This window comes from Rhinichthys klamathensis, unplaced genomic scaffold (assembly GCF_029890125.1).
Source record: "Rhinichthys klamathensis goyatoka isolate OS25496 unplaced genomic scaffold, OSU_Roscu_1.1 h1tg000182l_1, whole genome shotgun sequence".
Classification (NCBI taxonomy): domain Eukaryota; kingdom Metazoa; phylum Chordata; class Actinopteri; order Cypriniformes; family Leuciscidae; genus Rhinichthys; species Rhinichthys klamathensis.
Window position 1 is genome coordinate 625,001 of NW_026606710.1, and position 15,812 is coordinate 640,812.

At 37.4% G+C, this 15,812-nt stretch overlaps 1 protein-coding gene across 2 annotated transcripts in view; it reads left to right on the forward strand.

The window, feature by feature from the left end:
• pdlim5b (PDZ and LIM domain 5b) overlaps positions 1-15,812 on the forward strand; it is a 109,243-nt gene that overhangs the window by 36,823 nt on the left and 56,608 nt on the right. For both annotated transcript variants that reach the window (XM_056261421.1, XM_056261422.1), the window contains exon 3: positions 10,593-10,744. In XM_056261421.1, the coding sequence (XP_056117396.1) occupies positions 10,593-10,744 (152 nt within the window). The remainder of the gene's footprint in view (positions 1-10,592; positions 10,745-15,812) is intronic.

The window sequence follows — 15,812 nt, forward strand, 5'->3', positions numbered from 1 at the left end:
TTTTAATGTTTTCAAAAGGAGTCTCTTCTGCTCAAAATAACGCTTTTCTATTTTAATATATTTTAAAGTGTAATTTATTCCAGTGATCAAAGCTGAATTTTCAGCATCATTACTCCAGTCTTCAGCGTCACATGATCCTTCAGAAATCACTCTAATATGATGATCTGATGCTCAAGACACATTTATGATTGGTTGAAATCAGTTCATATTTTTGTGAAAACTGTGATATATTTTATTTTTCAGGATTCTTGATGAATAGAAAGTTTATTATTTGAAATAGTCTTTTGTAACATTATAAATGTCTTTAATGTAACTTTTGATCAATTTAATTCATCCTTGATGAATTAAAAGTATTGATTTATTTTATTTATTTCACCCAAAAAATTAAATAAATTCTTACTGACCCCAAACCTTTGAACGATAGCCTTTAATGTTACTTTAAACTTTCTATTCATCACAGAATCCTAAAATAAAAACGTAAATAACTGTTTTGAACACTGATAATAATCATAAATGTGTCTTGAGCATCAGATCCTCATATTAGAGTGATTTCTGAAGGATCATGTGACACTGAAGACTGGAGTAATGATGCTGAAATATATCACAGGATATAAATTACACTTTACTATATATTCACATAGAAAACAGTTATTTACATTGGAATAATATTTCACAATATTAGTTGTTTTTTTTATCAAATAAATGCAGCCTTGGTGAGCAGAAGAGACTTCTTTTAAAAACATAATCTTTTGACTGGTAGTGTAGATCCACTTTGAACCTGTTTTGATGCACAAACAGTAAATGATGCATTTTTAATGTAGATCGCTATTGTTAATCATCCAGTGATTATGATTATGATATATTGCACACAAGAGGAATGGAAACTTGCCTTCGGTCTTGTTTCTCGTTTGCAGATGAGGTTTGGACATGCGGTTCACATAGAGCGGATAATGATGATCCATGGGTTTATCATCAAACAATTTCACCTTAATTTGATTTGTGTTTGATTGTGGCTGATGTAACTAATTTGAGAGGCGCACATGGAAGCGTTTGGCTGGCGTCCATGTCGAACTGAAATGAATGTTGTGTCTTATTTTGTCTGGTTCAGCATAACTCACGTCCCGATAACAACATGTGGCGCTTTTCTTCATCAGTTTCCCTGAACTGCTTCTCTGTAATCATTCGCATCACCATACTTATATTCTTCACATGGCTGGTGTTTTAGCCACTGTTCCCTCATTTCTGCCTCTTCGGTTTAATTTGAGAAGGAACGAGTCTTGGCTCACATGGAGGTTTAGATCAAGGCCTGCTTCATGTTAATGTCACAACGAGCCACTGGTCACTGGGATTGAGAGCTGTTTTGTGGTTGTGGTGTTGATTGGTGTGCAGTCTGGTTCGTGTGTGTGTGTGAGAGAGAGAGTGTGTTTGTGTGTGCCTGTGTGTGTTTGTGAGAGAGAGTGTGTGAGAGAGAATGAGAGGGAGTGTGTGTGTGTGCGCACTTTGTGTGTGTGAGAGAGAGAGAGAGAGAGAGTGTGAGTGTGTGTGTGTGTGAGTCTCTCTCTCTCTCACACACACACTCACTCTCACACACTCTCTCACACATTTTCTCTCTTACACACTCTCTCTCCCTCTCTCTCTCACACACTCTCTCTCTGAGGGAGAGAGTGTGTGTGTGTGTTTGTGTGTGTGAGGGAGAGAGTGTGTGTGAGAGAGGGAGAGAGAGAGTGTGTGTGTAAGGGAGAGAGAGAGTGTGTGTGTAAGGGAGAGAGAGAGAGTGTGTGTGAGAGGGAGAGAGAGAGTGTGTGTGAGAGGGGGAGAGAGAGTGTGTGTGAGAGAGAGTGTGAGAGAGAGAGAATGTGTGTGAGAGAGTGAGAGTGTGTGTGTGTGAGAGAGAGGTAGAGAGAGAGTGTGTGTGTAAGGGAGAGAGAGAGTGTGTGTGTAAGGGAGAGAGAGAGTGTGTGTGAGAGGGAGAGAGAGAGTGTGTGTGAGAGGGAAGAGAGAGTGTGTGTGAGAGAGGGAGAGAGAGTGTGTGTGAGAGAGAGTGTGTGTGAGAGAGAGTGTGAGAGAGAGAGAATGTGTGTGAGAGAGTGAGAGTGTGTGTGTGTGAGAGAGAGGTAGAGAGAGAGTGTGTAAGGTAGAGAGAGTGTGTGAGACTCTCTCTCTCCCTTTCACACTCCCTCTCACACACACTTTCTCTCTCTCTCTCTCTCTCTCTCTCACACACAGCACAAGTGTGTGTGTGTGATGTGGCCTGTGTGTGTGAGACTCTCTCTCTCTCTCTCTCTCTCTCTCTCTCTCTCTCTCTCTCTCTCTCTCTCTCTCTCTCTCTCTCTCTCTCTCTCTCTCTCTCTCTCTCTCTCTCTCTCTCTCTCTCTCTCTCTCTCTCTCTCTCTCTCTCTCTCTCTCTCTCTCTCTCTCTCTCTCTCTCTCTCTCTCTCTCACACACTCCCTCTCACACACACTTTCTCTCTCTCTCTCAAGCTCTCTCTCACACACAGCACAAGTGTGTGTGTGTGATGTGGCCTGTGATCCCCTCAGACGCTATAAAAGGAGAGCGGCTGCAGAGCTGTGGTGTTGTATCTGAGCAACCGTTCATTAGCGTTGACTAGCCAGCGTTAAACAGCGCTGATCCTGCGGCGCGTTCAGCGACTGCCAAGCGGACGAGGCGAGTGTCTCAAACATGTGTTTCTAGAGACGCTGCTCTGCCAAACACACACGTCCTGGAAGCATTCGGCTCATTTTTGCCAAACAAAAGATATTTGTCCTGTTTGTTTCATTATAAGGTCAGCAGGGAATAAAGGTATAGACCCGGTTTACTTTCTTTCTGGTTTATGGTGTTATTAGTCTTATTGTGAATTTGAATATGTGAATAATCTGTGAAATATTATTCTTAATCTTTTATCAAAATATGCTGCTTACTTTACATTTTTTGGGGGGGATTTATGAAAACTGAAATCATAAATCATTAAAAGTAGTTATTATTATTATTATTATTCATATGAAATTATATAATATAAATTACATATAAAATGATATTTATTTAACAAATGAATATAATATATGAATTTGATATTTTACAATATAATAATTAGTTTAGGTCTAATGTAATTATTTATTTTCATTATTAATTAATTATTAATTTGTTTTATTTTATTTATTTATTTACACATACATACGTACGTGTGTGTGTATGTATGTGTGTTTTTATTTGATTATTTCCTCATAGAATGAAACGTGGACATGTGTAAGTTCTCCTGTCACACATCATAACTCAGCCCCAACTTATTAATCTTTCATTTTGAAAAAGCTGCTAGAAATATGATGGATCAAAACCTTTAAAGGGAAACATAAAGGCAAGCTGTGAGATGTTCTGTTTGATTTGGGGCGCAGTTCTCCTCTGCGGTGGGATTTGATCCTTGTTGCCTTTAGCTTTATGAGACTGAGGTTTAGTTTATGACGTTAATAAAAGCAATGACTGCTGGGACTCGTGCTAATGTTGAGCGGCTCTCTTACGCGTGTCTGCATCAGTGTAGCGTGTGGAGACCCCTCGGCTCATCATGTTCCTGTGTTGTCGGGTCTCCTAGGGCCATTAAATTGGGTTCAGGCTTCGAGGCCCGGCTGTTGTCGTTGACCTGATGACTCAAAGAGCGCTGAGTTAGTGTGTGTGTGACCCCGTCTAACTCACAGAGGTGCTTTCTTAGATGTGTGGGACCGAGTTTAAACTTGTGACCTAGTTTTGTAGTTCCTGCTGCTGGGATAATGCAATGTGCCGTATGTAATTTCTTAGGGCCCTGTGAAATCTTTTTTGGGACCCCCCACCCAAATTACGTGGTGGATTTTTTTTTATCTTTTTTTTTTTGGGACTAAATTTTAGGAATCAAAAACCAGGTCTAATTAATTGAAAGCATGAAATTATTTTTATTTTAGTCTTAAGTTTTGTTTATATGTGGAATAAGCTATTTTTATTTTTCATGTTGCATCAAATTGGTTTATTTTTTTAGTAATTTCGTTATGTGCTTTTGTCATATTATAAGATCTATTGAGGGTTAATTTATTATTATTTCAGTTTTAGTTTTTATTTCAGTTAATCATTTTAGGCAACACGTCACATTTTTTTTTAGTTCACTGTAATAACCTTGACTCAACAAAATTATTAAAGGTTTAACAAAAACTATATTTTTAGGACCCTATGAAAAAATACATTTTATTTTTTCTCAAACTCCTTGTTTTTTATTTATTTATTTATTTTCTCGACTCAATCTTAATGGTTAAATTATATTTCAAATTAATTTCAAAATGCAGGTCAAAATAATTTAATTCATAAAACTTTAGCAACTTAATAAAATGTATTACCTTTTTTTGCAATAATACAGCCCTATGAAATGTTTGTTTTTCTCAGAAATTCCCTGTTCCGTTTAAATTTTTCTGGATTTATGATTTAATACAAAATTATTTTCTTTGAGTTTCTGTATTAATTTTAATTTATTCATCCAAAATGTGGCAAATTCTGTGACATTTTATACAGTAAATAAATTTATGACTGAATTTCTCGATTCAGTCCACGTTTTTCCTCATTGTAGAGAGTATAGGGTCAAGATGAGAGACTTTTTCTTGTCACAATAAGTCTTTTAAAGATAACAATAAATCACAATTCACCTTCTTGAAGGAAATACACCTGTCCCCATGTTGCTCTAAACCCGTTCAACTCAAAAAACTTGATTCTTCGGGGTGAAGTGTTTCTCTCATCAGTTCTGCATCATAATTGCTGTTTTGAAGTCGGGCAAGAGCAGAGCAAGTCTTAATCTGACTCGGGAGGGGTAGTTGCTTTGGTTGGGTTAGTTGCCTAGCAGATGTGAAGTGAAGAGAACAGCGTGATGAATGACTGATATTCGCCATGCATGGTTGCGTAATGCCTCTAATACACACCTGTAAATGAGTCGTCCTTGTTCCCACGGGCGTCAGTTTGGTTTGAAATGTGGTGGGGACAGAGACGCATTCGGAAGTGCATTTTCAAAAGTGCTGGGTACAAATTCTGCAGCCTGTTTAACCCGTAAATAAGTGCATCGATCCGCAATTTTTTGTTTGAGTTCTTAAATGGTCTGGTGGTAGATCTTTTGCCAAGCGTGTCAGAGGTGGCAGGTTCTAATCCGCCCTCGGTAGTTTTTTTTCTCTCAAAACTGAATAATGTTCATCAGTGGTTACAGTCTATATCAAGCAGCCAGGGACACGTTTGTGTGCATTTTATTTTGTAATTTCACCGGAATTAATATATACAGAGTCTCTCCGCAACGGCGATAGATTGAAGTGCGCGTCCGAGTGAAGACTGTGCGCGAGCCACAGAGAACACTGTATCCACGACACTGATAGCAGCGGACACGAGCGCTCAGCTTGAGTTAAAAAACAAAACATTTTAGCTAGATCTCTTATTTAAGAGCGAACTAAATGAATGCTCTGCTAGTTAACTGGAGATGTTTTATTTGTATTAGGTACATCCGACCATGCCTCAATGTTTCCAAGAGTGGTGGGTACAAAATGACTCATGACGAAATCTGGTGGGGACGCGTACCCACCGTCCCCACCGAAATCGACGCCTATGCTTGTTCAGACACATCGAGCGGCTCAGAGGCTCCATGCCAGTTCACTTCATATCAGTCTTATAGAGTATGCACTGCAGCAAGTTAATTGAAAACATGAAATTAAACGCTTATTAAAGTCCCTCTGTGGTGTAAATCCAGCGTTTAATGTTGTTTATGTGTCTATGTGGTGTTATTAATATGCTTTAAGACACACCATGTGTAAGTTCATAAGTCGACAGCATTGCTGAGAATTTTCTGCTTAAAACTGCAGTGAACCAAAGACAGTCTCAAAAACACGGTTTGAAATCGCTGGTGTTTCTGACGTCACAAACGACCTTGTAACCAATCAGATCAACGTGTGATCGTCAACCAGTGGATCTCTGAGTGAGTGAGTGAGCGGAGGCGGGGCTCATTTGCATATTCATAGAACCGTGCATACTAAATGAGGCAAGGGTGTCGAGTTACATTCAAGATATTTTAAGGTATTAAGAGTTTTTTTTTTCAAGAAAAAAACGCTAAAATATGTAATTCAAATCTAAATTCAAATGTGCTTTCGCGCGTTGGCTGGCACTGAGCCAGAGATCTCAGCGCTTGTCATATATCTCAACTATTCAGTGTTTACAACCACATAATGTTTAGTTTAGGTTTCAGACATTTTTTAAGAACTAAAAAAACAATACATTTAGAGTTTGTAAAGTACACACTGATATCTATGGAAGTGGAATAATAATCATTTCCATTATAATTAGACGACACGTTTTATTCATATCAGATACACATTGTCTAAGTAGCGTAAAAGTTTACCCTATTCTTCTCCCAGTTCACCAGCCACTTACTTTCATGTATTTCGTGACAAGTGGATGAATTGACGTTTTGTAAATCCAACAGATCCGATTCTCTGTACTGTGGCACAAACTAACATGGCGGCGCAACTAACGCGACCGTTATAAAGGTGTTTAAACAACAAAACGCATCCACTTGCACATATTCGACAATGGTCGTCTTGAAAAACTCACGCCGGGGGGTGTGAGACTGGAAAAACTGGAAGAACTGGTTGAGGAAAGACCACTCCTCGAGAAGACAAAGGACCTTGCTGGAAATTACCATTTGAACTCACCATTTAAGACAAAAGTCTCACCTAACTACATTTCTTCCCCTCATCCCCCACTCGTTCTATCACCAAAACTCACACAAGAATATATATGGTTTAATGTGAATGATTATCATCGGGTATTAGTGTCATTTGAAATGTCTCGGGGTGACTGGTACAAATGTCTAATTTCCAAAAGGTAATAAGGTTTTTAAAGGGGTGGTTCATGATTTTGGACATCCAATTTGTTCTAATTAAATTAATAATCTACATTAATTTTGTCCTGCTTAGACTTGTATTAGACCAGGTTTAAGTTACATCAGACTCTCTATTTTAGGTATTTAAATGTTTATTTTGTCCTCCAAAGTTTACTATTGGACAATGTTTAATTAAACCTTGTGGGCTGCATCAGACTGCTCCATTTTGTTTGTATTTATCTTTGTCTTATATTAAGCATCGGTATCGGGATCGGTATCGGCCGATCACCATGACAAGAAATCGGCAATCGTTATCGGCTGCAAAAATCCTGATCGGAGCATCCCTAGTCAATAGCCTTTAAAAAATTATTTTCGCCATGTTTTTTGGAATAAAATGTTATAAAAATCAGGCTAGGACTAATATATTTACAAATCCCTCTGTAAATGTCTCCATAATATAACCAGGTACAAGACTAGAAAGTGTGATGTATATCGGTGCTACTGTAGTGGAGATTTCGGACTTGGTGTGAGAGAAAAGTCATTTTGAGAAAATGGGCTTTAAAGATTTAGCATCAGCCAATGAGATTGCGCATTTAGAGTTAAATCCCCCCTCTTTTACTTTCACGATTGGTTGCTGATAAAAAGGAAATGACCATATTTGGATCCGACAACATTGTACAGGAGAGAGAGAGAGCTTTCTAACGGTGTGTGTGATGACAGGGTGCAGATCGCGGAGCAGCCGGATGATTTAGATCACCAACTTTTGATGAATTTATGTGAAATCTACAGACACACAAAGAGACAAAGTGTAGTAAAATAAAGACCTAAATGTGTATTTCAGACTTTTTTCACCACAATCCTAAAAGACAAATCCCAAAATCTCAAAATTGACCAGTAAAAAACAACAACGATGTTTTTGCCTGCCGCGTCTCTCCTTAAAGTGACAGCAGCCTAATATTCCTGCTGCCGTCTATAATAACGTTAATCAAACAACAAAAGACAGAGAAAATGCAGGCGCTATTCTTGACTGAGTAACTTTTGTAACTATATTTGTAATGTAGCCTATATTTTATTTTTAAACTGCAATGTTGTTTTACATTTGATTACAGGTCTGTACCTGAATACCTGGAAATCTTAAAACACTTTATTTCACTTGTATCTCGGTTCAGTTGTATTTATTTGAGCGATTGCTAATTTGTTTTATTTGTTCTTTTTGTGTTTACTTGCCTTTAATAATGCTTGAAATTTAAATGAGTTAGGCTAGTTGTTTAGTTTAATCAAAATATATATTACGAAATTTATATTGGTTCTGTGTGGTATTGGATGAAATATAACATGCATTTCTCTAGATTTGTTCATCTTGGATAAGTCTGTATAGTTGCAGTGCATTCTGGGTTTTTTTGTAAAGAATACATGCAAGGCCTTTAGTTTGAAGAGACTCTCCACAGAAGCCGGTGTGTAAATCATTGGAGTAAAGACTTTCCTTCCCCTGCTGTTAGTTATCTAGTAAGGTATCGGGTTGTTTATTAGCCCAGACAAGATCTCAGTACTAACAAGAGCGAGGATGGTTTGTGAGACGGAGTCTAATAGCCCGTCAGGTCTAATCTGATACGGTCGACAGCACTGCAGTGTCTCAGAGCTACAGATTCCCCTGATACATTACAGCTGGCCTCTTGTGTTCGGCCACGTCATCAGCGTCCACTCGTGTGGACATCTCACACACTCCGGCATCAAAGGCCAGCGCACGTGCACAGATCCGTCTTTCAAATTGGGGCCAAGAGGGTCAAAGGTCAGAGGAACATCAGTCATTTGTTGTTCTTCAGCTTCTGTTAATGGTTTGATTATTAAAAGCCAGATCTTTTTTCTGTGTAATCATTATCTATCCTGCACTGCTTGTAAGTAGGGCTGGGGAAAAAAGTCCTACCCCCCCCCCCCCCCCCCCCCTTTATAAATAATTTGGATGTTTAACAATCTTTGTTGCACACTGCACTGTGACTTTTCAGTTAGAGAAAGGGTTTGCCTTTGCAATTTTGTTTATGTTGATGCACTTTAATTAAAGACAATAAATATATATATTTTTAAATATATTTACAGTTCGCAGTTATTTTGTTTTAAATGGAAGGGGGGGGGGGGGGGGGTCGAATCGTAAATCGAGTTTTTTTTATAAAAAAATGACTGATTTTTTTTAGGGAAAAAATCACCCAGCTCTACTTGTAAGACTGGAGAAATATTACATACGGCATTCAAGATTTTCTAAATATACATTTCGCGAGTGATGCATCGTCAAACCATTGTTATTGTTAACTAAAACTATTAAAAACAGTTCCCTTGATTGATATTAAGCTGAAATAAAATATACTGTAAGTATTAGATGAGAAACTTTAACTTAAAAAACTTAAATAGAAATGAGAAATTAAGCTTTGGCTTAACTTAAAGAAGAAAATAAGTTGAAGTACTAAAATTTAAATAAAAGGAAAGATAAATAGAAATATTTGAGAAAAATGAAACCACTAATAAAAGTCACAAAGCACCTGACAAAATAACTGAACTTAAACAAAAAACGGAAAATATAAAAATAATATTTATAAGTACTGTAATGGTCTATAAATAACACTGTCAAGCATCGGTCTAATCAGGGTAAAGTAACTCGAGACTGAAGTCAAGCAAAACATTTTTTTCAATTTTGCTCAAATTTATAAATTAAATTTGTTGAAAGATTGATTATATGTTTGAAATTTTGAAGGCTGCCTCCTCTTTTTAATTACGATCACAATTAAAGGTAACTAAACTTATTTAACTCATTTGATTTGTGTGAGAAACGGACTGGATTTTCCTTTTCACGTAAGAGTTCATCTCTCTGATTTGTAAATTAATCTTTTTAATGAATTGCTTTACAAAACCACATGATCAGATTGAGCTCACTGGATAATGGCTCTCTGGATTATCAGTGAAACTCTATTGCAATCGATTGTGAGTTAAATCTCTTTTGCACGTCACATGAGAAATATTATTTGTGTTGTTGCATATGAATGTTGTTCCAAATCAATTACTCTTTCAGCTCCGCAAGAATATAGCCAGTGTTGTGCCTGAACGCGTTCATATTTTGGGCGAACGTGAACTGAACGTACTGTATTCCTGCCTGATGAACGTTACTGTGAACTCGTTCATTCTGGTTTCTGTGAACGCACGCTCTCTCAGTTTAACTTCGCTCAATAGGGTGCCAGATTTCTATAGAGCGAAACCCCGGCTAAAACACGCGTAAACAGGCCTTAATATGTAGCGAAAAAAACACCCAATCTGGCAACACCAGCCGCCAGTGTCGCACCGCCGCACGCGCCATCAAAACTAAAAGCAGCATGAGGTCGACAAAGCAGCGAGGAGGCGTCGTATCGTATGATCATTTAAACGAGTTTTATGACAAGGTCGGTGAGGATGGGAAAAATCTTACATTTCTGTGCAAACTTTGCCCGCCGATAAAATAATTGCTGTAGTGGTTGTATATGGGCTGTGGCAATAATAAAAATAAAAAATAAATAGCTCGCAGCAACATATGGGAAAAATTAACTATGAACTAGTTGATTTTAAAATTTGTGAACTGAACTTTGAACTAGTTCATGTAGAAAGTGAACTTTCCCAACACTGAATATAGCGATGTTGGGAAAGTTTAGAATTAGACGCCTAGGGTTGTGTAGAAGTTTGTTTCTGAACTGTGTGTGTTTGTGTTTGTAGCTGACAGATGGAGGAAAGGCAGCTAAAGCCAAGATCAGCGTTGGGGACGTCGTTCTGTCTATCGATGGCATCGCCACAGAGGGAATGACCCACCTGGAAGCCCAGAACAAAATCAAAGCTTGTACGGGGAACCTAAACCTCTCACTGCTGAGGTAAGACACACACACACACACACACACACACACACACACACACACACACACACACACACACACACACACACACACACACACACACACACACACACACACACACACACACACACACACACACACACACACAATACTACTTCAATGACTTTTCAGCTGTCAATGTCTCATGGCATCTAGAAGTTTGGCTTGGACATGCAGATTTAAATGTATATTGCATTACATGACAAATAAGACTTAATATCTGGCAGATTGGAATATTAATCACCAAATTGTGATTGATATATTCTTGTGCATGTTAGTGTTTGTAGGCGTCCTTGATTATCTACACTACCTTTCAATGGTTTGGAATAATTAAGATTTTTTTGTTTTGTTTTTGAAAGAAGACTCTTCTGCTCACCAAGGCTGTATTTATTTAGTCAAAATTGTGAAATATTATTATAATGTAAAATAGTGGTTGTGAATATATATAGTAAAGTGTAATTTATTCCTGTGATCAAAGCTGTATTTTCAGCATCATTACTCCAGTCTTCAGTGTCACATGATCCTTCAGAAATCACTCTAATATGATGATCTGATGCTCAAGAAACATTTATGATTATTATCAGTGTTGAAAACCATTGTGCTGCTTCATATTTTTGTGGAAACACTGCAATTTAAAAAGTTTTGAAGGAAAAAAAATATTTATAAAGGACACATACTGATCAAAAGTGGCAGTAAAAACTTTAATAATATCACAAAAGATTTCTATTTCAAATAAATGCTGTTCTTTTGAACATTCTATTCATCAAAGAATCCTGAAATAATATAAAATGGATTATTTTTTTCCTCAAAAATATCTCTATATATATATATATATCTATATATATAGTTTTCAATATTGGTAATAATCATAAATGTTTCTTGAGCATCAGATCCTCATATTAGAGTGATTTCTGAAGGATCATGTGACACTGAAGACTGGAGTAATGATGCTGAAAATTCAGCTTTGATCATTCCAATAAATTACACTTTACTATATACTGACATAAAAATCAGCTATTTAAAATTTTAATAATATTTCACTTTTTTTACAATCTTGGTGAGCAGAAGAGACTTTCAAAAACAATCAAATTATGAATTACTCCGTTCTGTTGACCACGTATCCTCAAAACTGCCCCTTCTCAAAGTTCATGCTGAACCTTCATTGAAAGCGAACGGATGGTTGTCCAGATACGATCATGGATTGTGTAAATATGACAGCGGTGCCTCAGAGGAGAGGATTTGTTTGGTTAATGCAGTTCTTGGCCCGGTTTGTCTCTTCCCATCACGGGACACGCAGGATCTAATGCAGTCAAGATGTTCGGATCGACCGGCTCTGGTGTTTCAGCCTGTTGTAATGGCCTCTCTCTGCACATCATGTTGAGGGTCCTGCCCACTGAATCTTTAATTGCAGTTTTGTTAATTAATTATCAGTTATCAGTGTTCGACATCCAGCCTAGGGTTGCCGAATAACAATTGTATTGTTAACTCATCATTTACTCACTCTCATGTCATTCCAGACCTTTTCTTCTTCTTTAGATTAATTATATTTATGTATTTTGGCAGATGATTTTATCCCTAGTAGTGTTGCACGGTGCACCGATACTTCAAAAGTATCGCGATACTCGGAAATTAAAAACTTCACGATACCTAAATTTATTAGTATCGATACTTCTAAGAATGACCGCGTTCCAGATTTGTAAGAGAGTATTGCATGTTGGTGTGTGCAACGCACGCTTCCAGTGCCTCCCTATGGACGTCTGTGTTTTTCTCCTCATGCGCGTGTGACATGGCGCGTGAACTGAACGAGCAGAGAGAGAGAGAGAGAGAGTGAGCGAGCCCCGGTCGCGCGCGCGCGCACTCTCTCTCTCTCTGCGGAGCCAGGCGAAAGTATAAACAAGGCTTCACCGTCTCAAAACTAAGCGCTGTCTTGCTCTCTCTCTCTCCCTCGCACATATTAATCAAAATAATTCGACACGATGGTAAGGTCGGGAGACTAAAGTTTCATGTGGAGCATTTTTTTTTTTTTTTTTTTTTAATTACCGCTGGGTGTAAATTGTGGTAAAATACGTTGCCTTATCTTCTCTGAATCGTTCCGCACATTCAGCTGACATAAACCACACTTTAAATAAACGAAAAAAACTATCCAGTCATGAAATGTTTTCTGTGATGACAGTGGGATGTAACCGCCTGGATAATCACACAACGCGCACACGTCCGATAATGACACGTCCAATTCGCGAACTAATGACTCATTTGAACCGATTCGTTTTAATGAATGGTTAAAACAACTGATCTGTCTGAATCGGTGTATAACTAATCGTTAACACTTTGTAATAAGGTTTCATTTATTACATAAATTACATAAAACAAATAAAAACACTTGTTTTTTCCCCCCGAAAAAGCATATGACTACTTTTTTCCACACAATGCTATCATGAATCGATAAGAGAATCGTTAAAGAATCGGATCGATAAGCAGAATCGTCAGTGGCATTGATATTGATAAAATCTTATGTTTCTTATGATAACTGAGATAATGCTGCTAAATTTATTTATTTTTTTACCTTGAATGTCATTGCTCTAATTTATTTTTTATATTTTTCATATTTCATATTTTGTTCAAATGGTTATTATAGCCTATCTGCTATTCAAATGTTCATTTATTAGTGTGTTATGATTGGAATGTTGTCCCAGTTTTAAAATAAAGCACAGCAATGATATTTGAGAGTGTTTCTCCCTTTTCAGGAAAAGTATCGAAAAAGTATCGAAATCGCAATTCGTGACTTGGTATCGGTATCGAAACAATAATTTTGGTATCGTGACAACACTAATCCCTAGTGACTTGCGTTGTATTCAAGGAATGCATTTTTATCAAACCCATGAGCGTTGCATGCAAATTTCTAGATTGCAAGATCTAAATGCTTTAATTTTATACACAATTAAAGCGAATGCGGATAAATGCTGTCAAGCTCCGGAAAGGCCATAAATGTATCTGTAAATAAAAACTTAAGATTGTGTGGAGAACAGACACAAGTTTATGCATTCAGATGTCCTGGAATATAGTCATAAATACCTCTTTTATGATGCTTTTTTTGACATTTTTGCAGCTGGACCGTATCCATTTCAATTATTTTCATTGCAAGATTTATTTTGTGAGAGGCTGAAGTAAATGATGACACTGTGTTTATTTCTGCGTGATTTATTCCAGTAAATGTGTGTTGACCATAGACAAATGAATTAAAAATGGAGGGGATGTACTGTAGATTTAATTTAAGGTTTAGTTGGTTTGAAACGAAGCACCTCTCTCAGTGCAGCAAGAGGAACGGCTCATATTCTGGAGTTATGGGCCCTTTGAAAGGAAATTTAGGGAAGAGAGATTGCGCAAGAGCTCTGGAATCTCCCATTAAAGTCTTTTAGTGGCGTTTTCATAGCTGTTGAACATTTGTCAGTGAGTCTGCAAAGGCCATCAAACAGCACTTAAGCTTTACTATTAAGATAACATCGCATTAAGAGCGCAGCGTTTACTCTGAGATCCCAGATCAGTGCGGTACAGGTCTCACCTCAGCCGTAACTCGCTTCTCAATCGCCAGCGTGACGTTTGAGTATAAATATTGAGAGTCTGAGAAGAGTTATACTCTAAACCTCATCATCCAGTCTTCCATTGCTGTCATACCTCTTTTACATGACACAAATTACAGGAGTTCAGGCCCGTTTACACCAAGGATGATAGATATAGTGATAATGATAAAGATACAGTTTTAAAACATCATTTTAAAGTAGGGCTGCAGAGTATTGGAAAAAACTTACACTGCGATATTCTGTTTTTCTGCTATATATATATATATATATATTGTGATTTAAAAAAATAACAATTTCACCAGATGATTTCAATATCTCTATTTGAAAATAATTAATCATTCTAGAATAATTGGGGGGATTTTGTAGGGGAGTGAATCTGCATAGAAAAAATAGACAAATTTCAAGCATTGATAAATACAATGTTTTTCAGCATGTTTTTCAGGTAAATCTAACAGTATTCACAAACATAAAAAAAATTTCTGGATGAACTGATTATTTAATGTGGTTTATCAATCACTGCGTATCAAATGTGCTCTGACACAAAAACTGCTTTGCAATTCCTCATAATCCAGATCAATCTGATCCAATATGACATCAATATCTGTCAGTCTGAAAATGACCAGCGATTGAAATCAGCGCTCTTGTCGTAAGTGACACTTTCTCTGTTTTGTCTCTTGAGATCTTCAAACATCCCAAGCTGTGTTGATCTGCACTGATTGGTACAGATTTCCAGCGCTCGCCCTCGACATCCAAGCTTTGTACCGTTTTGTTTTGCGTCAACGTCTTCAATTCGTTCAGACCACATGTTGCTCCCCTTCCTTGTTTTCTTAAGGATGTTTCCAGACCGTATTCATAAAGTGCTGTTTAAAATATGTGTACAGAGCGGCGCCTGAGGTTTGGGACAGGTTTGCAGGAGCAGCGGCTCATGTGTTTGTCTGTCTGTCTCTCTCTCCGTCCTCAAACCGGCGTCACCTGCCGCACAGCAGCTTCTGGAGGTTCAGGGTTGTGACGGCTGTCTTTGCCCTCATTAAAACGCTGTTGTTAAGGGATATGTGCAGAAGAAAGTAGCTTTTGTCTGTTCCTGATCATCAAATATCCTTTTCTGTCGACACAGCACCCAATCTAGAACCTTTCCATGCATTTCCACTGACGAAAATGCGATTGTGGTTCGGCTCTCAAATCAGTGAAAACGTGATCAAACATGAAAACCTTTTTGGTGCAAATCACCAATGACCAATGAAGCAAGATGACCTGTTGTATTTTAATTTTATATTGTCATATTTTAGATACAGACCAAGAATTAACCCGATTAGAATACATGAAACAACCTGTTATTTTATTTTATTACTATTTGTTTTATTACATTTTGCTAATTTTGATTTAACATGCATGTAAATACTATCACAATATAATGACTGGTCTTTATTAATTTAATTTATATAGACCAGTAATTTAACAGATTAGAGATG